This window comes from Barbus barbus (genome assembly GCF_936440315.1).
Source record: "Barbus barbus genome assembly, chromosome: 35".
NCBI lineage: Eukaryota > Metazoa > Chordata > Actinopteri > Cypriniformes > Cyprinidae > Barbus > Barbus barbus.
This window is the reverse complement of record NC_136763.1, coordinates 28,480,244-28,503,865: the sequence shown is the minus strand read 5'-3', so window position 1 is coordinate 28,503,865 and position 23,622 is coordinate 28,480,244. Positions and strand designations below refer to the sequence as shown.

Genomic DNA, 23,622 nt, shown 5'->3' with positions numbered 1-23,622 from the left:
AAGCGGTACAGCTCCCGTTTCCATGCGTTTTTAGATGCGAATTGTGAATGCACCATGTTTTTAAATTGTATGTATTCTGCCACATATTGATGTCTCTGGGCTAAGACCCGGGTATCCATTCACCCTAGAACCGTCGCTGCCTAGAATCTGTATATCTAACATCACAGACATTCAAAAAGACAAACTAAGAACTTGACCTCTCGACATACTTATTATAGTGTTAGGGGCGGGGCCACGCTCCATTGCATCATCGTGCTACCGTTTTAGCCCCGCCCAAAAAAGCCTGAACACAGAATTGGTGAAAAATTGTTTAACTCCACAATTCAGTACTACATAGTTCAGTCTTTGTAATGTTTCAGCAATACATTTCTAACATTTGTAAAATGTTTAGAAACAATTCTCAGAATTCTCTTTACACAGACTTGAAAAAATAACAAATGAAAACATTTTAAATCATAATATATGACAAAAACACTATTATAAACTAGGTTAGTGGATAATTCAGCAGCAAAAGTTACTCTAGAAAAATCATAGGTGTACAATAATTTTATAAAAATCTAAACATTTAGTGAAACTATTCTTATTTAGTGGGGAACAAATAAAACTGAATAAGTGTAGGACCAAATCTGGTAAAATGTTGCATTTCTTTTTGTATTGTTGTAAAATACATTCATGAAAAACAAGTAGGCCTAAATATATTTGTATATAAATATATAAGAAATGTATTTTAAAATGTATAGCACAGTAATGAAGGCAGTAACTATGATGAATAGGACAAAACAAGAAAGACATAGAAAACTTCAAAGTACAAAGAGAAGAGGTTTAATGAGCCTTTTCTTTTAACAGTTTTAAACGTCAGATATTGTGCTCCGTTGAAGAGAGTTTGATCGTTTTGACTCGTAACCGAATGTGACGCGTAGTTTGAACGCTGAATGGAGGATGACGGAAAGAAGGGTTTACTTCAACTTGACTTAAATATTCATCTCTACCTCACATTACACTATGGAACGGCTTCAGAACACTTCAAATATATCAACTTTTGGTGCTTTATAATGTTTTTGTGCTTTCGTGGGGCTCAACAATAACACAATAATAAGCACAATATCAGCTTTAGCTCGGCCTCGTCTGACCGATACCCGTTCCAGCAGAAAATGACCGTATCGGAGCTGATACCGATACTGAATATCAGATCGATGCATCTCTTGTAGGGCTGGGTAAAAAATATTGATATCTTGATATTAATCGATTCTCATTTTTACGGAACAATATCGATTCTTAAATCCCAAGAATTGATTAGTCTAGCCTGTTTTAGTTAATGGACCGAACATTGAAGTGCACATCCCATCCAATACATCGCAATAAGCATTGTGCTTTGCTATTTTTAATATGAAACAAAGTCTCAGATTTCAAATTCTGTTCATTGCATTGCAGTATTCAAACAATAAATGCTGTGTTGGCGCTGTTTAATGTTTGAATAAATCCATCAAGTTTTTATGACAGCCACCATTTAATGTTTATATTTAAAAAAACGAATTGGAGTAGAAATATATGTAATTGTAACTATTATTATTTTAAAAGCTTCATTAAGTGTAATTTTAGCAGTTGTATAGCCTACAAATCAGTCAGTTTTAACTTCGATATTATAGTAATGTAGTACCAACCGACTCTCATGTGTATTTTACAGTATTAGTTGAGAGATTTTTTTTTTCCTTGAGAAAATTTGACATGTCCTGTACCTGATATATATCCAAAATAATCCAAATCAAATCGAATCGTGAAATTTGCGTCAAAACCCAGCCCTAATCCCTAGTATACAGTATTTAAAGACATTTATTATTCTGAAGTGGCCTCATGTTGTTGTTGTGGTCTGCTCTTGAAATGCAGCAAATTAGCAGGTGTAATTTTTCAAAAATAGCAGCAACAGTGATTTCTGAAATGCCTCTAAAGCATATTTCTTTCTGCAGGACTCGCAGCAGCCATCACCTTTAGCGCTGCTGGCTGCCACCTGCAGTCGGATCGATGAAAACGACGCTGCAGAACAACAATCGCGTCAGAGCCAGGACGCACAGCTCGAGCTCCAGCAGCCCCATCTGTCCCACTCTGCTAACGGCTGGCACGTGGTCCCTGTGTCCAGCAGCACCTCCAGCACCGCCGCGGAGGACCGGAGCCGAGCCGGAGCCCTGCTGCAGCCGCAGTACGTGATGGCCTCCTCACAGAGCCTGCAGAGCCAGCCGGTGTTCACCACTCTCTCTGGGGTCATGCCGAGCGTCCAGTACCAGGTGATCCCGCAGTTCCAGACCGTGGATGGACAGCAGCTCCAGTTCACTCAGACCGCTCAGGAGGTGTCCACAGCAGCGGGGCAGTTCCATCTGGTGTCCTCTCCCAGCGGGAATCAGCAGCTCATCGCTGCCCCCACCAGCAGAGCTTCTGGAAACATCCTTACCGTCCCTGGACTCTTCCAGCAGGCCATCCCACTGCAGAACATCAGCCTGGGCGGAGCGATGCTGCCCAATCAGGCGCAGTTCCTGACTAACATGCCGCTGAACGCCAACATCACGCTCCTCCCGGTGGGCTCTGTAGGAGACGCGAACACCTCAGGAGCTCCTCAGCAACTGCTCCAGACCAGCGCATTGTCCACCACCGCAGCAGAGTACTGCAGCACCTCCACCAGCACACAGACGACTGCGCCGGGGGTCGTAACGCTAGCCCAGAGCAACACAGCAGAGCCCGGGAAGCCCTACCAGAACACCTCCGGAGACGGACAGAAAGCCAGTCAAGCTCAGATCGTGATTCAGCCGCAGCAGGTGCTGCAGAGCGTCTCGGCCGGAGGCCAGGTGTTCGCCACGCAGAGCCTGTCTCAGGACGGAGTGCAGAACGTTCAGATCCAGACCATCGCCAACGGCAGCCCCATCCTGATCCGCACCGTCGGGCCCAACGGCCAGGTCAGCTGGCAGACGCTTCAGCTGCAGAGCCCCGCTAACACCCAGATCACGCTAGCGCAGCCCGGCACACTCTCGGGCCTGCAGACCATCAACCTGAACACGCTGGGAAACACAGGGCTGCAGATGCACCAGCTGCAAGGGGTTCCCATCACCATCGCCAACACAGCGGGTGAGTCTGCCTCCGTTCCCTGCGCTTCTGTAAACATGTGCTCGGTGTGTTTCAGGAGAGCAGACGGTGAAGAGATGGCTCTTTCCTGATGAGCAGAGTTACACATCTCGTTGCACTAGGGATGCAACGATAACATTTTTTCAGAACCGATCTGATCCTGAAAATTCTGAGTATCTGCCGATACCGATCCAACCCTATACCAGTGCAGTTTTTTGTTTTAAATCGATGTAGAATTTCTATACTTCTGTGTGTCTGTGTGTGTTACTCTTTTGTGTGTTAAACACAAACTACTACATATTGATAACTTAATTTTAATGAAAAATAACAAATGAAAAAATATATAATCATAATCTATGACAAAAATACTATTATAAACTTGGTTTATAATACAGCAAAAGATACTCTAGAAAAATCATGGGTGCACAATAATTTGATAAAACCTAGTGAAACATTTTTATTTACAAATAAAAGTGAATAAGTGTAGGACTAAATCTGGTGAAATAATAAACATTGCTCTTTGAATTGTTGTAAAATACATTCATGAAAAAACAAGCAAATACATTCATATATAAATATATAGGCTACTATAAAATTAAAAGACATTTCTTTTAAATCTATAGCACAATAATGAATGCAGCAACATATGATAGATAGGACAGAACAAGAAAGACTGTTAATAATGTTTCATTGCGCAAAAGTAAGGCTCCAATACAGAGCAGCAGAAAGCTCTTATGTGCATCCCGTGCGCTGAATGATGCGCTTGAAGCGTCACGGAGTCACAGCGCAGCCCTCTTGAGTCCACATAGAAACATTCAAAGTACAAAGGGAAGAGATATTGATGCGTAGTGTATTAAATCTGTGCACAAGTTTAAGCCTTTTCTTTGAACAGTTTTAAACCTCAGTTACTGTGCGCTCTTGAAGAGAGTTTGACTGTAGTAACCGAACGCAGCACAGTTTGATCGCTGAATGGAGGATGACGACAGCCGCGGCGGAGAGAAGAGTTTACCTGAACTTGAATTTAAAGACTTAAATATTCATCTGTACCTCAGATTAAACTATGGAACAGCTTCAGAACACTTCAAATATAGTGCACGAAAACTTTATGGTGCTTTCTAATGTTTTTGTGTCTTTCGTGGGGCTCAACAATAACACAGAATAGTATACGCACAATATCAGATTTGAATCGGTCTCGTCTGACCGATACCTGATCCGCAGAAAATGACCGTATATATAGAAAAAATGTGTGTGGCCCAAACGTGAGGCCAGCTGTGCAGTGTAGTCGGCAACTGAAAATATTTGGCCAAAACGGTGAGGGGGAGAAGAAATGTCTGTCTTCAGCTGAAATGATTTTGGAGAGCTGAAACAGTGATGTTTATTTCTTCACTGGTGTGTTTTGACTGCGTCAGAGTCTGTATTAACCACACAAGATAAACACATCAGCTGTGTGAGCTAGTGATGTGCCGATAGACTAGAGGATAATATCATGTATTATTAATTATTATTATTATATATCAGGCTAATAATAATAATAATTCATATTAGGGCTTATCTGTCCCATCATATTTCTTTTTCTGTTTATTCTTTGTTTGTTTGTTTGGTTATAATGCGCAACACTGTAAAAAAAAAAACCCAATCACACACGATTGAGTTTTTGAATGCAATGGCCAATCAGAGGCGCTCAGAGGAGTCATCGCTGAAGCAGTGCAGTTTTGTTGTGTGCGTGCTCGCTGACTGAATTCAGCTCCCTCATGATGTAAGCATTATAATTAATTAGTAACTTTACAATGTTTTTATTAACTTGTGATCATGTTAAATACAACTAACACAAGGCTGCTTTTATCCATATCCATTGGTTCACTCTCCGGCAATGAAACGAAGTAAGTAGGCTAAATAATTAAATAAATGAGCATAATAATATCGTGTATCTGCGATCTCACAGGCTGATGATAGGACGATATGATTATGGAGCATATCACCCAACACTGGTGAGAACACTAGTTGGGAAAAATAACTGGACAGGACTAGACCGTAAACTGAAGTAGTGGGCAATCTGCATTTCAGAAGCTGCATTGAGTCTCTTGAGTGTCCACCAGTTGCTCTCACTACTACACTGCATCTCGCCGCTGTTCTCCACATCATCTGTCCTTTCTCCCTCGAGCTCTGTCTTAGCCCTCTTACATTACAGACACTGCAGCAGGACTATGGCATGGATCTGGTGTTATCAGAGTTAGTAGAAAGGTCTCTTTAATATCATAAGTTATTAGAGTTATGTGATCTTAATTGCCTGCCATCTGTGAACCGTAAGTGTTTTAACGTTCTTTATATTTTAAGTTAAACTCAAACTTTTATTTTGACGGGTTGTCGTAAAGACCATCTATCTGTATCTGATGATAGTTTTCTCAAACAAAGTGGTGAAATACTGGTGAATTAATGCTTAAACCCTCATGTTCACCTGCCTCTGGCCACGTCTCAACAGCCCGTTAACAAGCAAAGCAAAGTCCTTGATTTTATGATGTCGCATGACTGTAGAATTGACCATTTCTAGTGAAGCACAGAACACAGCTATGCAAACTTGAGATCAGATGTGGAAGTGTGTGCAATATAAGACATTATTTCTAGTGAGCACACTGATGAACGCAGTTATTTCTGCTTGTTGTCAGATCAGGAACAAAAGCGTCTTGAGTGCAAGCAGTGGGAGCAGCTGCAGCGATCTCTTCTGGCAGTTTTGTGATCTCGCCCTTGTTTCCGAGCTCTGTGTGTGATTGTGTGGTGTTTGCTCTGCAGGGGATGTGAGCGGTTCAGCGGGGGACACTCTGGAGGACAGCGGTGCGCTGGAGGAGAATGTGGAGAGCAGCCCGACGCCCAGCAGCAGACGCACACGCAGAGAAGCCTGCACCTGCCCTTACTGCAAAGACGGAGAGGGACGGTACGCTGCTCATCATCTCACACAGACACAGGCTTCAGCACACACTACAGGACAGCGGCATGTTCACTAGCTAGTGCTTGCTGTAGAGGATCAGTGTATACCGTATATTATAGCTTCGGCATTGTGCCAGCGCTAGGTTTTATACATATCTCCCAGCTTTATGGTGATCTACATGCTAGTTTACAAAAACTACATGCTATACAAAATTAGTTTTCTACAGATATATGGTTTTAAAGTCTACAGTCTTTCTTAACCAAATAAATAGGCCTGAATGTTAAACAATACAGATTAATCCTTGTTAAAGCTGTTTTGTAGTTTGATTAGACAGCAGCAGGTATTTATAGGCTGCTGTCACTTTAAGACCTGATGCATGGATCCAGTATAATGATACACATCACTGACTGTGTCAACCGTAGTTCCTGTATTATTTGTGTCCTTCGATCCTTGAAAGGTGTTATATAAACAAAACATTTAGTAACTAGCATACTTGATGGGATGGGTATTTTGACAGTTTTATTTTCACTAGTCCAGCCCTGGGCACAGATCTCTATGGCCAGCTGTAAACCAGTCATCATCTGGATCAACAGCAGCTCTGCCTTCTCATGTCAGTCTTTGTTAAACTGTCATCTCACCTGCTCTTCTCCCAGCAGTGACCCCAGTAAGAAGAAGCAGCACATCTGTCATATTCCTGGCTGTGGGAAGGTATATGGGAAGACATCTCACCTGCGGGCACACCTGCGCTGGCACACAGGAGAGCGGCCCTTCGTCTGCTCCTGGTCCTTCTGTGGGAAACGCTTCACTCGCTCCGATGAGCTGCAGCGGCACAAGAGAACACACACAGGTGAGTTTCACACACTTACAGAGCTCACAGACACTGCACTTGAGTGCTTGAGTTTATGTGTGCATGTGTGTGTGTCAGGTCATAGAGATTTGTGCTTAGTATAGCCATGCAGATTGCAGAAACCTATAAAGTTGTTGACAAAAAAAAAGAAGAAATTTATGAACAAGAAAATAAAGAGCTGGAGGTACTTGGTGATTTTAAAGAGTCATTTGAATAATCTCAGTAAGTCTAACTCAGTCTAACTCTAAATCAAATGCCCATCTTGAAGATTCAACTGAACACAGTTATATATTTAATTCAGATCTGTAACAAAATCAAATATTGGTCTTAACATATAAATGCAGTATATCTGTATATATACACTGCCAGTCAAAATTTTTGAATATTTAAGATGATTTTTTGTTTCAAAGAGAAGTCCATCTGCTCACCAAGGCAGTATTTATTTGATCAAACAGTTAAAACAGTAATATTGTCAAATATTATTGTAGTTTAGGACGTGATCAGAGTGAATTTTCAGCATCATTACTTCAGTCTTCAGTGTCACAATCCTTCAGAAATCATTCTAAATGCTGACCAGAAGGGGTCACTCATCAAGCATCACGGACCAGAACTATTTATTTTCTAAAACAGTAAAAAGAAATATTACAGAACTAGAGTAAAACACTGTTTATTTAATTTGTACCTTCAGTTGCATATATTTATCCTCGTAGCTGTTTTTGGTCACACTTTAAGTTTAAATTCTGTGAGGGTGTGAGTGTATGCGTGGTGTGTGTGTGTGAGGGTGTTTGAGAGTGTGAGGCTGTGTGTGTGCGTGCTGTGTGTGTGTGCGTGCTGTGTGTGTGTGCGTGCTGTGTGTGTGTGCGTGCTGTGTGTGTGCGTGCTGTGTGTGTGTGCGTGCTGTGTGTGTGCGTGCTGTGTGTGTGCGTGCTGTGAGTGTGCGTGCTGTGAGTGTGCGTGCTGTGTGTGTGCGTGCTGTGTGTGTGTGCGTGCTGTGAGTGTGCGTGCTGTGAGTGTGCGCGCTGTGAGTGTGCGCGCTGGTCTGACGCCGGTTTCACACTGCAAGCGTAAGCAGGGCGTAAGCAGCGCGTATTTTTTTCGGCGCCCATGTTAACGGATGAGAGCGTTCACACAGCACGCAGGGGCGGCGCGGCAGCGCAGAGCAGGAGCAGAGCAGGAGCGGCAGTGCCGCGATCGTTTCGGCCCCGAGTCTATTTTTGCTGCACCGCTTACGCTCAATTAAAGTGACAAAGCATTGATTATGGACAAAATACACACGAAAAAGTGAAATTGTTCCCCAGAATGTAAATTAATGACATCTACTATGTTGTAAATAGAGTATAAACTTCAGTAAAAAAAATAATAATCATACTATATATTACAAAAATCTAAATAAAATAAAAGTTTTTGCTCTAATCACTAAAATTAGTTTAAATAATTTATACTGTTATTTCAGCTTAAGTCACTGGTTAATTGTATTAATTATATTAGCCTGTGTTATAGCTATATAGTAAGTTGCCGTAAGAACAGGTGTCATGTTGACATCATGATGACGGTACTAGCGCTAATGCAAAGAAGACAATCATGGACGACACTCGTCTAATCGTGGAGGTTGAGAAGCATACAGTTATTTATGATCCTCATAATTTACTACATAAAGACTTGCAGGCGAAGGAAAACGCATGGGAGGAAGTTGCATCAGCACTCGGTGCAGAAAGTAAGTAACTTTCTTACTATTTTGTTTTCAATTTTTAGCATGCCCACGTACGAACAAATTAATAGCTAATTAACTAAATACAATAGACAGAATAAGGTTACACATGCTACATACATCTAAGCTGTAGACTATACTGTATGTCTATTTCAGACTTAATTCTCCATAAATTGATCATTAAAAAACGTGTCTATTAAGAAGTTTAAGGTTACTTATTACAGACATTTTTTGGATTTTCTATGTTTTTGATGGGTAATGTATGTACATTTTCTGTTTATAAGATAGATAAAAACTACAAATGATTTTCTTAGTAATGTTTTTTTTTGTAATGAAATAGGTCATTTATACCATAATTCATATATCAAAATATTAGCATTTAAATTATTCTACACATATGTGTTGTTTATGTACTTGTCAGGAGATGGCGCTGTTGTCCACATGTTGATACCTATAAAAGGTGTAGAGTAAGAATGGAAGTTGTTGCACCTGCTACCTAATCATGTAGATGCCTGACACTGTTATACCGCTTGTGGGTTTGAATAAACCTTGAAGAAGTGAGAAACTTTCTTGTCTTCATGATCACCTGGACTTAGACATAACAAATTGGCGATGAGGATTTTGCTGTTCTACATGAAAGATGTCTGCTGTTGCTTCTTTTCCTACGCCATTCTTACCATGTCCGGGTGAGCCGTCTATTCCTTTTGGCGTCTGGTTAAAGATGTTTGAGAATTACTTACTTGTCATAAATGCATCAGGAGATGACTGGCCAGTTGCAAGAAAGCGAGCTTTGTTTCTTCATTGCCTGGGAACAGAAGGGCAGAGATTATTCTATACTTTACCAAACCAAGGAGGAACAATGGAGGATGCTATTGAGACTTTGAAACTACACTTTATTCCTCGACGTAATGTTGTGGCTGAGCGTCATGCATTTAGAAAACGAATTCAAGCACCAGGTGAAACAATCCTGCAGTATGTTGCTTCTCTTCGGGATTTAGCCACCACATGTGAGTTTGCATCTAATAATGATGAAATGTTGCGAGATCAATTAGTGGAGAATGTAAACAGTCATCGTATTAGAGAACGTCTGTTATTAGAGACTGATTTGACTCTTAATAAGGCTATTACTATTGCTACACAAATGGAGGCTGCTGGTGAACAAGCTAAACTTTTTTCAAATCCGACTTCAGTACCTGTGCAAGCAATACAAGCAACAAGTGTGTCTGCTGTTGATTGTTACTAGGGATGGGTATCGTTAAGGTTTTAACGGTATTACTACTCTTATCGATACTGCTTATCGATCCGGTACTTTAACGGTATTCTTATCGGTACTTTTTGTTTTACTTTGTTTCTTTGTTCATATTCTTACAGTATCTTATCTTATGTATATAAAACACTAAAAATGCCTGCACTTCATCAATTTGTAAATGCACCAGTGTGCAGGTATTTTTAGTGTTTTATATACATAAGATAAGATACAGTAACAACATGAACAAAGAAACAAAGTAAAACAAACTGACAAATACAATAAAACAAACACACAAACGAAATGAAATAAACAGTGCTTTCATTTTTCCATGAAGGTCTACTAATATTAATGTTCAGGTAAGTAATAGTTACAAAAGTAATCAAATGTAAATGAGCACTGCATAGTTTTCACTGTATGTACTGATAGATTTATGTTTATTAAAGCTATAACGTTGTTCAGATTAAGAGCTGTGGGTGATTTTCTCTTTGCATTTTGTTCTTTGATTAACATTGATGGCTCAAGCTCCAGTCGGACACTTTAAGACAATATACTGACACGCATCGGATTTTCTCCCAACTGTTCTCGTCCACTTAAAACAAAAGTGAAGACTCTCATAACCGGCCATTTTGACACATTGTGTGTGTAGTTTTTGGCATATTTTTGTGTTATTTCGACGCGCCCGAAGCTCAAAGTGTACTTTGCTTGTATGTTTTGGAGCACGCCGCCGCGCAGGCACACGCGCGCACACACATTTCAGCCTGGGGAACAGCAGACTGTACTTTCAACGTTTTACTATCAAATATGTCCTGCAATGTAGCAACAGTAAAGACAGCATTTTATAACAATCACTGATTGAGCTGATTCAGATGTTACGTTTTGGTTCGGAGGAACGAATCCGCGCCGCTATGAAGGGAAGGGAGTTGTGCTAGAAGAAATGCGGCTATAATCGAACCAAATCAAAATCGAAAAAAAAACAAAAATACTTAGCTTAATATAACAGCCACAGGCCTAAAGTGTGAGCAGATGTTTGAATAGTTAGTTCTCTCCTCTATCATAATTAAACAGGACTTTCATGTTGCGTGTGCTGAAGCTCCTCCGCGTGAGCGCGATCTCGCTTATGAATTGCGCATAGCAAAAATGCATCATAGACAAATGTTTGAATATTATTGCACATAAAAACAGCTGGCGACATTATTTATTTATTTATATATATATATATATATATATATATAGAGAGAGAGAGCAACAATAAATGTATGCGTTTTCTTAATTTCTCCAATACCGACAGAAGTACCGATAACATCAGAGCTTATCGATACTCCGGTCTTTCATAATTTAGCCCCGAGACCGATTTAATACCGGGTTTCGGTACCCATCCCTAATTGTTACAAAAGACAATCATCTTTGAAATCTTTGCCTGTGCCTTCACAGTCTTTTGCTACTTCATTGGCTTGTGCATGTTATCGATGTGGATCTACAAAACATCTGGCAAATGATTCCAGATGTCCTGCAGTTTCTGTAAAGTGCAATAATTGTCAAAAGGTGGGACATTTTGCAAGAGTGTGTCGTTCACAGCAAACACGTTCTGTACATGAGATTGAACTGCCTGAGCTTCAGATTCTTTACATGCATGATTCAGTATTTAATAAGATAAAGTGTACTACTACTATCATAACTGCATCAGTCTCTGTACCTGTGGAGTTGATTGTGGATTCAGGATCTTCCGTTTCCATTTTGCCAAAATCTGTGTATGAAAAACATTTTAAACAAGACTCTTTGCTGCCTCCTGCTGTTAAATTGGTGACGTATTCACGAGATCTAATACCAGTGCTGGGTTGTCTACCTGTTACTGTTAAAGTCAAGTCGTGACGTATTGTCAAGTATGGTGACCCATACTCGAAATTGGTGCTCTGCGTTTAACCCATCCAAGTGCACACACACAGTGAACAAATGCGCACACACACACACACACACACACCGTGAACACACACCCGGAGCAGTGGGCAGCCATGCTGCAGCGCCCGGGGAGCAATTGGGGGTTCGGTGTCTTGCTCAAGGGCACCTCAGTCGTGGTATTGAGGGTGGAGAGAGCGCTAGACATTCCCTCCCCCCACCTACAATTCCTGCCGGCCCGAGACTCGAACTCGCAACCTTTCGATTACGAGTCCGACTCTCTAACCATTAGGCCACGACTTCCCCACGTTATTTACCAGAGATAATATAACCTGTAATTTTTCAATCTTTATAGTTGAATGTGGCACCGCTCTTCTTGGAATGGATTTAATTAATGGATTGCATCTCAAGTTTGAAGGTTCTTCCATACTTCCAGGACCGACTCAGTCTTCAGCCTCTGTAATGCGGCTTTCTGCTTCTGTGCCTGTTAATAAGCTAGGATGTGCAAAAGGATTTGTGCATAAGGTAAAAACTTCTTCAGTGGTGAAACCTGTACGTCAGAAACTTAGACAGTTGCCATTATCTGTTCGAAATGCTGTCAATGATGAACTTCAACGCCTTCTTGACTTGGGTGTTATTGAACGAGTGGATGCATCACTGTGGATTTCTCCAATTGTAGTTGTTCAGAAGAAGACCGGTGGTATTCGCATGTGTGTAGACCTGCGAGAACCAAATAAAGCTGTTGTTGCGGACAGTTATCCTTTGCCTCATATTGATGAGATGATGTCTATGCTGCGTGGAGCAACTGTTTTTTCTACAATTGATTTAGAGAATGCTTATTTCCAGCTTTTGTTACATGAAGAAAGTCGTGATCTGACTGCATTCATCACCCATGAAGGGCTATTCAGATTCTGTCGAGTACCTTATGGCCTTGCTTCAGCTCCATCTGCATTTCAGAAAATGCTAGCAACTGTACTACAAGGATTGCCAAACGTAGCTAATTATCTGGATGATGTCATTGTATGGGGACATACAAAAAGTGACCATGACCACATGCTCAAAGTGGTTCTTCAGCGCATACATGATGCTGGCTTACAGTTGAATGATTCAAAATGTCACTTTAATAAAAGCAGTTTGCGCTTTCTTGGTCATACTGTATCTGCACAGGGTATTTACCCAGATGAGGATCATCTTAGTGCAATGCTTCATGCTCCTGTTCCTAAAGATGTACATCAGCTCCGTTCCCTTCTTGGATTGTTGTCATGGTACAATAAATTCATTCCAAATTTTGCTACAGTTGTAGAACCTTTGCGTGCTTGCATCAGACAAGGTTCTGAGTTCAGCTGGTCAGATGAGGCTCAGAAGAGTTTCAGTACTGTAAAGGAGTTGTTACTACAAAGCCCTGCTTTAGCATTGTTTGACCCTGACTTGCCTACTGTCGTCTCAACAGATGCATCAGATTATGGACTAGGTGCTGTATTCTCTCAAATTCATGAAAACAACACAGAACACATTGCTGCATTTGCTTCAAGAACATTGTCGACTGCGGAACGCAAATATTCAACGATTGAAAAGGAAGCTTTAGCATGTGTCTGGGCTGTTGAAAAATGGAGAACTTACCTTTGGGGTCAAACTTCTTCTACGTACGGATCATCAGGCCTTGACAATGCTCCTCTCCTCTAAAGGCACAGATCGCACTGGAATGATGATCGCACGTTGGGCAGAGCGACTCTTGTGTTTTAACTATGAGGTGAATTATTATCCTGGCTCTCAAAACCAGGTTGCTGATTATCTTTCACGCCTACCCTTGCCTGCTTCTGAGGAGGATTTTTCCGATACTGAGCCGGAGTTTGTTGCATTTTTGTCTTCTGAAATGTCTGCTGTGTCTCCAACTGAATTTGCTCTTGCCTCTGCATCATGTTCAGAAATGACTGCATTACGTGCTCAGATTGATCGTGGATGGCCCTCTTCATCAGCTGCTGTGGGGGTTGTTCTACGTCCATATTTTCAAATACGTCATGAACTGGCTGTGCAAAAGGACTATGTGTTTAGAGGGTCACGTCTTGTTGTTCCTGTTGCATTGCGACGTGTTTTGGTGAATCTCGCCCATGAAGGTCATCAAGGAATAGTGCGTACGAAACAGCGCATTCGTGAACTTTACTGGTGGCCTGGTATTGACTGTTTGGTTAAGGAACAGATCAAGAATTGTGACGTTTGCTTGTCTTCTGATAAGGTTACAACTGTTCGTGCTGCACCTTTACAACCTGTACCTTTTCCAACTATGCCATGGGAAAAAGTGGCTCTTGACATTGTTTGCCCATTTGAAACTGCTACCTGGGATTGTCGGTACATTATGACATTGACTATCATAGTAAATGGCCAGAAGTGGCATTCACTTCTTCAATCACAAGTAAAAATGTGATCAACTTCTTGACGTCAGTTTTCAGCAGATTTGGAAATCCTCATTACATTGTATCTGACAATGGATGTCAGTTCAAGTCAGTGGAGTTTGCTGCATTTCTGAAAGATCGAGACATTCAACATATATATACGTCAGTGTATCATCCAGCTGCAAATGGAGCTATTGAGCGATTCCATCGAGTACTGAAGAGTTCTATTCAATCTGCTATTCTGTCTGGAAAGCCATGGAAATCAACAGTAACAGACTTTCTTCAAATTTACCGTACTACTCCCCATGCTGTTACTGGACGGTCTCCTTCTGAGTTACTCTGTGGTAGAAAATTGCGTAATCGTCTAAATGTTCTCCCTCTTCCTATAACTTGTAAGGATCCTACTGTAAGTCAGAAAGTGTCATTGTCTCAAAAGAAGATGAAAACATACACAGACCTCAAACGAAGAGCCTGTACTCCTGAGTTCAAACCTGGAGATTGGGTGTGTATAAAAATTCCAGTTCATGTTCCAAAAGGTCATCCTAGATTCTCAAAGCCTTTGAAAATTGTATATCAACTTGGTCCATGCACTTACCAGTTATCAGATGGGAAAAACTGGCATGCATCTCATCTTTCTCCAGCTTGTGCACCTGTGGAAAATGCCAGTGAGAGTGAACTGGTGTCCTTGCCCCTCCAGTCTGTTCCTTCCTCTACAGTGTTGCCTAATAAACCTGTGAACTTGCCTAATCAAATTGCTTCTCCATCTGTTCCTGTAAGGTCTTCATCACGAGTGAAACGCCCTCCGCGTTGGTTGCATGATTATGTTACTTAGTACAAAAGACATTGATTATTTTGTGCTAAATGAGGAATTAATTCTAGTTCTAATATGTCTGGTTACAGAATGTAGAATATATTGTTAAACTAATTGAATTGGATGTAAATTTTGTATAGCTTTTGTCTATTGCACCAACTATGTAATTTGGGTGGAAATTACAGTTTTGAGTAAAGGGGGAATGTTGTGTTTATGTACTTGTCAGGAGATGGCGCTGTTGTCCACATGTTGATACCTATAAAAGGTGTAGAGTAAGAATGGAAGTGGTTGCACCTGCTACCTAATCATGTAGATGCCTGACACTGGCCGTTTCTCAATACCAAGTTCGCAGAGTCTGGACTTCCGTCCTTTCGAGTTTGGACTTGCCAAGTTCGACTCAGAAGAACGAACTCTCGAGGACGGGAGGACGAACTGAATTCTGGGTTATGGCCCGTATCAAGTCCGCACAAGTCACCTCTCGATGCATCCTCGGTAAAAGGGGCGGATCAAGAACACATCCGGGGATTTGAACTGGACTTGGCTAGATGTGAACTTTGAATTGGAACAGTACTTGGCAGCGACTGATGACGTTTCACAAGTCCACAAGAACACAAGTACAGACAAGTACGCATATTGAGAAACGGCCGCTGTTATACCGCTTGTGGGTTTGAATAAACCTTGAAGAAGTGAGAAACTTTCTTGTCTTCATGATCACCTGGACTTAGACATAACAATATGTAAAAGCAATTACTGTGCAAGGTTAATGACAACCTCAAAAGCACTGTCAATACTACAATGTAATGTTCAGGATAAAGCATTGTGTTGGCCTCAGCCATGCAAATCCAATCAGTACAGTTTTTGAAGTATTACAATCAGTAAAGAAACAACACTGATGAAATAAAAACATTTATTTAAAAATGGATACTTTTCACACAATAATCACACATACATAAGAAATATGAGATACATGCGTATACAATTAAATGTTTCAAGTTGAGGAGGAAGGTAGGCTATTCTTCCTTCATCTTACATTGTGTGTAAACTGTATAGAGTACCCAAAGTCTGCGTCTCATCCTTTGTCGTAGTCTTCTTAACAACATATATAGTGCGATCGCCTTCCTTCTGTCAACAGCTCTCACTACACGCAAGCAAAGCATAAAAGAAAGTTGAAAACAAACTTATTTCGTAATTTATTAAAAAAAATAAGCTTCTTGACACATTTTCCCTCTGTAATGTATTTTAAATAGAAATAAAACAAAGCTAACTTATTACCCATTATTGAGAAATCTGTACAAAATCTGTGGTTCAGGTGCGCGCTGCAAACGCTGCCGGTGTGAATGCAAAATGGATACGCGCTGCTTCTGCTCTGCCTCCGTCCTGCTTGCGCGCTGCGTACGCCCTGCTTACGCTTGCAGTGTGAAACCGGCGTGTGTGTGCGAGGGTGTGAGTGTGAGCGTTGTGTGTATGTGAGAGAGTGTGTATGTGAGAGAGTGTGTGTGTGTGTGTGTGTGTGTGAGAGTGTGTGTGTGAGTGTGCGCGCTGTGTGTATGTGAGAGAGTGTGTGTGTGAGAGTGTGAGTGTGCGCGCTGTGTGTGTGAGGGTGTGAGTGTGCGCGCTGTGTGTATGTGAGAGTGTGTGTGAGTGTGCGCGCTGTGTGTGTGAGGGTGTGAGTGTGCGCGCTGTGTATGTGAGAGAGTGTGCGCGCTGTGTGTGTGAGGGTGTGAGTGTGCGCGCTGTGTGTATGTGAGAGTGTGTGTGTGTGTGAGTGTGCGCGCTGTGTGTGTGAGGGTGTGAGTGTGCGCGCTGTGTATGTGAGAGAGTGTGCGCGCTGTGTGTGTGAGGGTGTAAGTGTGCGCGCTGTGTATGTGAGAGAGTGTGTGTGTGTGTGTGAGTGTGCGCGCTGTGTGTGTGAGGGTGTGAGTGTGCGCGCTGTGTATGTGAGAGAGTGTGCGCGCTGTGTGTGTGAGGGTGTAAGTGTGCTCGCTGTGTGTGTGAGGGTGTGAGTGTGCGCGCTGTGTATGTGAGAGAGTGTGTGTGTGTGTGTGGGAGTGTGAGTGTGCGCGCTGTGTGTGTGAGGGTGTAAGTGTGCTCGCTGTGTGTGTGAGGGTGTGAGTGTGCGCGCTGTGTATGTGAGAGAGTGTGTGTGTGTGTGTGGGAGTGTGAGTGTGCGCGCTGTGTGTGTGAGGGTGTGAGTGTGCGTGCTGTGTGTATGTGAGAGAGTGTGTGTGTGTGTGAGAGTGTGAGTGTGCGCGCTGTGTGTGAGGATGCGAGTGTGCGCGCTGTGTATGTGAGAGAGAGTGTGTGTGTGTGTGTGTGTGTGTGAGGGTGTAAGTGTGCGTGCTGTGTGTGTGAGGGTGTGAGTGTGCGCGCTGTGTGTATGTGAGAGAGTGTGTGTGTGAGGGTGTGAGTGAGAGCGCTGTGTGTATGTGAGAGAGTGTGTGTGTGAGAGTGTGAGTGTGCGCGCTGTGTGTGTGAGGGTGTGAGTGTGCACGCTGTGTGTATGTGAGGGTGTAAGTGTGCGTGCTGTGTGTGTGTGTGTGAGGGTGTGAGTGTGAGCGCTGTGTGTATGTGAGAGTGTGAGTGTGCGCGCTGTGTGTGTGAGGGTGTTAGTGCTGTGTGTATGTGAGAGAGTGTGTGTGTGCGCGCTGTGTGTGAGGGTGTGAGTGTGCGCGCTGTGTGTGTGAGAGAGTGTGTGTGTGAGAGTGTGCGTGCTGTGTGTATGAGAGAGTGTGTGTGTGAGGGTGTAAGTGTGTGAGGGTGTGTGTGTGCGTGCTGTGTTGTGTGAGGGTGTTTGAGAGTGAGGGTGTGTTTGTGAGGGTGTGTGTGCGCTGTGTTGTGTGAGGGTGTTTGAGAGTGTGAGGGTGTGAGTGTGCGCGCTGTGTGTGTGAGGGTGTGTGCGCGCGCGTGTGTGTGTGAGGGTGTGTGCGCACTGTGTGAGGGTGTGAGTGTGCGTGCTGTGTCTATGTAAGAGAGTGTGTGTGTGCGCGATGTGTGTGTGTGTGTGTGAGTGAGTGTGTGTGTGAGTGAGGGTGTGAGTGTGTGCATGTGAGTGTGCATGCTGTGTGTGTGTGTGTGTGTGTGTGAGAGTGAGGGTGTGAGCTGTGTGTATTTGAGAGTGTGTGTGCGTGCTGTGTGCCAGATTAGGACTGGAGGTTTGCAGTGGCCTTTGAACACATTCACTCAAACTGTTATGTTGTTCTTTGTCTGCTCACAGGTGAAAAGAAGTTCTCGTGCTCAGAGTGCCCCAAACGCTTCATGCGCAGCGACCACTTGTCCAAGCACATCAAGACACACTTGAATAAGAAGAGCTCTGGTGTGGTGAGCAGCACAGATAACGGCGTGAGCCCCAATGCCGCGGCCGATCAGCAGACTCTGGTTTCTATGGACCCGCGGTTAGCGTCCAGCGGCATCAGCGTGCTGCAGGTCACAGATCTGCACTCCGTTAATCTCAGCAGCAATGGCTATTAATGCACTGTGGTGTCTGGAGAGATGCATTGAGATGGCTCCGGGACGGAGAGCTGTGAAAGGTGTTGGTTTACCTCGTCCTCCTCCTCTTTATGCATCTCTTCCTTGTATATTCTCAGCTCTCTTTCCCCTCTTTTACTGATTCCCTGAACTGAAACTGTGACGCGGTCACCTAAACATCACTCAGCGGTCCACTTGATGTCAAGAAATGGGGATATCTTGAGTTAAAACAGAACGACACCAAAAGAAAGATGGAAAAAAAACTGTGTGAAAGTGTAATCGTAGTCTTCTTTTTAATAGTTTACTCACAAGCCATCATGCTTTCATGTATTAATCACAGTAAATAAGATGAAACAAAAAGATGTGATGCTTTTTGTACATAAGTTATATTTTTTGTAAGGAAGTATGGAAAACTGCAAATTCTGAAATGACCTTTGTTTTGTGAACGTATGAATTATGCAGTCTTAAATGTCACCATTTTTATATTACGTAGATCTTCCGTAACAACATATTTTGTATTGCTTTAGTTCTGTTTGGTGTACAAAACACATTTAAGTTACAGTAAATACATGCGGTTGCTTAATGCTAACTGTCCCGGTTTTCTTGGTCGCTGTGGTCTTAATGTTTCGTTTCTAGGGAAAATGTAAACCAGTTCAAATACAGATGCCTTAAAGCCTTTATATAGAGAGGGCTCTTTTATGAACTTGAGTTCAAACCAAAGCTCTACACTTTCCTTTACATGTTAACTCAGGTGAATGTTACTCTTCTGGTGTTCAGCATTCATAATTATTAAATTAAGATCAACTTCAGAAAGACTCCAAGTAGTTATTTATGCTTTTCACTGTTTAGGGTGACGTCTCTTGTCTATGAACTTGTCTGTGCACACAAGATTGTCGTTTTACAAACCATGAGCAAGTCCACTAAATAAATCTCTTAAGGCCTTTCCACACTGAGCGCGATGCGAATCGCCCGCGACTGTTGCTTTCACATCAAGCGCAAAACGAATGTTTGCCTTCTGCTAATTCACGCCTGCACGCTAGGGGGCGCTGACCACCAATGCATTTTTTCGTCATGTAGCGTATGCATCTCGTGTGGTTTACATCGTCCGCTGCTTAACATACAGCATTAAATTAAGATAAATAACATCAGAAACACAAAATATCCATAATGCTTACAAGAATACATCTGAAATAATTAGAGGTACAATTAGCATTATGATTACATGACTGACAGGTCTAGAGTGAACGAGCTCCGACTCATAATCCCTCGCGATCGTGGAAGCTAATGGACGGTGCTTTTCAGATTACATAATTCAGTGGAGAATTAATATGTTATTCTGCATAAAGAACATGTGAGAATAGTCTGTTCTTAAATACCACCAACAACAAGAACTGGGCATTCACTCTTCTCTCTTGTGGAAAAAGTCCTCTACTTATGTGTTTTTACGCTCCTGCTCAATACAGTCTTCTGAGCTTTTCTCGCCACCGCGTCGACCTTTTGGGTAACAGCAGTTGCTCTGGTCATGTGATGTAATGCTCAAATCTTATTGGACGGCCCGTGTTTCGCTTTGCGAAACTCAAAAGATTCGTCAAACTGGACGAAAAAAAACCATTCGCATTTTCGGTGCGCGAATGTTCACGATCTATGTGGAAGCATCCATAGGAAGCTGTGGTTTTATTCCAGCGCGTCATCGCGTGCGTTTCGCATTTTCGCGCTCAGTTGCTGTACTCTGAATTTAAGGCCAGAAACTACAGGCAAATACATGAATTGTTCTTATTAAACGCCGCCGAGTTGCTCATTATTACCTCCGATGTAATGGGTTACTCTGACATTAAGAGTGTGTTTACACGACAGCAATGTTCTGAAAACAGAGAGGTTTATCTTTTGCTTTTGTGAAATGTTTCGCATACGGATGACAACATTGGCAAAATGTTTGCTATTCACACATATTTGTGAAATGTCTTAAAGCACTGTATTATTCATCTGAAGCCAGTAGTTGATGTCTCTTTGTAGAGAAACACTACGCTACCGCACACATTTCTACAGACTGAACACGTAATACACACGTGTGTGATGTCGCCGTTTTTACCCTTTTGCCTTTTTGTAGATTACACGATGATCATGGCATTGTCTTCAAAATCCCCTTTTCGTAAGTTTGCATTTTGAACAGCAAAAACACACTAAGATTAGAGTTGTGTAAACACCCCCTCAAACTAATCAGAATTAGAATGAGAATGAGCTTTTATTGCCAGGTATGTTTACACATACAAGGAATTTGTTTTCATGGCAGAAGCTACCGCAGTGCAACAGAATGCTAGCGACAGAAGTCAAGTCACCTTTATTTATATAGCACTTTTAACAATGCAAATTGTGTCAAAGCAACTGCACAATATCAAAATAGGAAATAGTGTGTCAAAAATGTAAAATGATAAGATTAAACAATCAATTTTCAGTAAAAGGCATTTCATTATTGAATTGAAATGTAGCACATTAGAGCTAATGTGGGTCTGGTTGTTTCAGGATATGTTTTGCTGTTTGAACGGCACGGCACGCTCTGCAGCACCATTTGCTTGGGGAAAGTGTGGGCTGGAAGTTACGTGTGTGAATCCGTACTCCGCACAAAACAGCTTGAACTCATCTGAAGTGAATTGTGTGCCATTATCTGTGATCAACTCCAGTGGTATTCCCCAACTCACAAACATGCTTTTTAGTCGGCCAATGACCTGTCCGCTTGAAATGCTCGACAGGTGACTTATCTCAATGTCTCTGGAATAATAGTCAGTCACAATCAGATAGTATTGTTTCTCAAACTCGCATAAGTCAGCTGCAATATGCTGCCAGGGCCCTTCTGGTAGGGGAGTAGTGAGGAGAGGCTCGTGTCTTTGTGAAGGTTTGTTTTCAATACAGAATCTGCATGTAGTAACGAGCTGTGTAATGTCTGTGCTGATGCGAGGCCACCACACTGACATCCTCGCTCGGGCTCGACACTTTGTTAGTCCTTGATGTCCCTCGTGAATGCGTTTTAGAACATCACACCTCAGAGCTGCAGGAATGACTAGTCTGTCCTCATACAATACCAATCCATCTGTCTCTGAGAGTTGTGAACGTGCTGAATAGTAGCCATAAAGTGAAGGATGTAGTGACTGTCTTGTCTGTATGAGACTGATGACTTTTGTCAACTCTTCATCCCGATGTGTGGCTGCCCTTATTTCTCTTAACTTTTGTGGTGACACTGGTGCATTTGATACAACAGACTGCAAGTAAACTTGTACCTCTTTGTCAGTGCTGCTGTCGCTTGTGTTGCTCAGAGGGTTTCTGGAGAGAGCGTCCGCTACGGCCAGTTGTTTCCCGGTGTGGGATTACAAATTTATTAAATGTTTAATTTAGGTTCCAATACAATAGTATATAAACTGAGAAAGTTTAGTAGACTGAATTTTAGCATTTGAAGTATAAATGATAATTACTGAGTTTCCAGCAAGAGATTCCTGCCAGACCTGTTTTCTCCATTGTAAGTTAAATGAGTCATATTACGGAGACTCTCACCTTTTGTCCTTAATGGCTTTTGGAGCCTGAGCCCCAGCCCCAGTCGTTGAATAGTTAGGCTGATTGGATTAGCATTTATACAGTTGAATAGTTATGCTGATTGAATTAGGACTGGTAACACTCTAGAGTCTGGGGCGGGTTCCTAAACCTGTATACTTCATTTACATGCTTTGTTCCGAGTGTATCCACCTCTATGTAAATCCCTCCCCCTTGAAATGTATATAAACTACAATGTATACTGTTTGAGTCAGACTTGGATGACTACAGCGACTACAGCGAGTTCTCAATAAAGAGTAACTTATCCCAAAGTCTCCTGGTCTCTGCTTTGACGAAGGAAAAAGTTTCCAACACCGGGGACATGCTCTGCAACCACCTGAAACCTCAAAAGACGCATTAAAAGTCTTTGAATCCGGGGAGGGGCTTTGTCTAAGTCGTATGTGTTTATTAAAGGGACCAGTGGTTTGTGGTCTGTTTGCAATCGGAAACTGTCCATGCCTTGTACATACCGTGCAAATCTCTCACAGGCCCATACACTAGCTAAACACTCTTTCTCAATTTGTGAGTATCTCTTCTCTGAGTCGGTTAAAGTGCGGGAACAGAAAGCTACTGGCTTTAACTTGCCCTCGTGGATAGGGATGGGTATCGTTAAGGTTTTAACGGTATTACTACTCTTATCGATACTGCTTATCGATCCGGTACTTTAACGGTATTCTTATCGGTACTTTTTGTTTTACTTTGTTTCTTTGTTCATATTCTTACAGTATCTTATCTTATGTATATAAAACACTAAAAATGCCTGCACTTCATCAATTTGTAAATGCACCAGTGTGCAGGTATTTTTAGTGTTTTATATACATAAGATAAGATACAGTAACAACATGAACAAAGAAACAAAGTAAAACAAACTGACAAATACAATAAAACAAACACACAAACGAAATGAAATAAACAGTGCTTTCATTTTTCCATGAAGGTCTACTAATATTAATGTTCAGGTAAGTAATAGTTACAAAAGTAATCAAATGTAAATGAGCACTGCATAGTTTTCACTGTATGTACTGATAGATTTATGTTTATTAAAGCTATAACGTTGTTCAGATTAAGAGCTGTGGGTGATTTTCTCTTTGCATTTTGTTCTTTGATTAACATTGATGGCTCAAGCTCCAGTCGGACACTTTAAGACAATATACTGACACGCATCGGATTTTCTCCCAACTGTTCTCGTCCACTTAAAACAAAAGTGAAGACTCTCATAACCGGCCATTTTGACACATTGTGTGTGTATTATTTGGCATATTTTTGTGTGCTATTTCGACGCGCCCGAAGCTCAATGTGTACTTGTCCGTTTTGGAGCACGCCGCCGCGCAGGCACACGCGCGCACACACATTTCAGCCTGGGGAACAGCAGATTGTACTTTCAACGTTTTACTATCAAATATGTCCTGCAATGTAGCAACAGTAAAGACAGCATTTTATAACAATCACTGATTGAGCTGATTCAGATGTTAAGTTTTGGTTCGGAGGAACGAATCCGCGCCGCTATGAAGGGAAGGGAGTTGTGCTAGAAGAAATGCGGCTATAATCCTTGGAAGCCAAAATCGAAAAAAAAAAAAATACTTAGCTTAATATAACAGCCACAGGCCTAAAGTGTGAGCAGATGTTTGAATAGTTAGTTCTCTCCTCTA

The 23,622-nt window shown here is 42.0% G+C and overlaps 1 protein-coding gene across 4 annotated transcripts in view; it reads left to right on the top strand.

The window, feature by feature from the left end:
* The window catches only part of LOC306855156 (transcription factor Sp1-like), a 30,229-nt gene extending 7,989 nt beyond the window's left edge, over positions 1 to 22,240 (top strand). For 2 of the 4 annotated variants that reach the window (XM_079393619.1, XM_079393621.1), the window contains exons 3-6: positions 1,965 to 3,111; positions 5,896 to 6,037; positions 6,688 to 6,878; positions 18,144 to 19,204. In XM_079393619.1, coding sequence (XP_079249745.1) covers positions 1,965 to 3,111; positions 5,896 to 6,037; positions 6,688 to 6,878; positions 18,144 to 18,397 — 1,734 coding nt within the window. In that variant the 3' untranslated portion in view covers positions 18,398 to 19,204. Of the gene's footprint in view, positions 1 to 1,964; positions 3,112 to 5,895; positions 6,038 to 6,684; positions 6,879 to 18,143 lie in introns of all 4 variants that reach the window. The other 2 variants (XM_079393618.1, XM_079393620.1) reach the window with 2 other exon arrangements.
* The last annotated feature ends 1,382 nt before the right edge of the window (positions 22,241 to 23,622 follow it).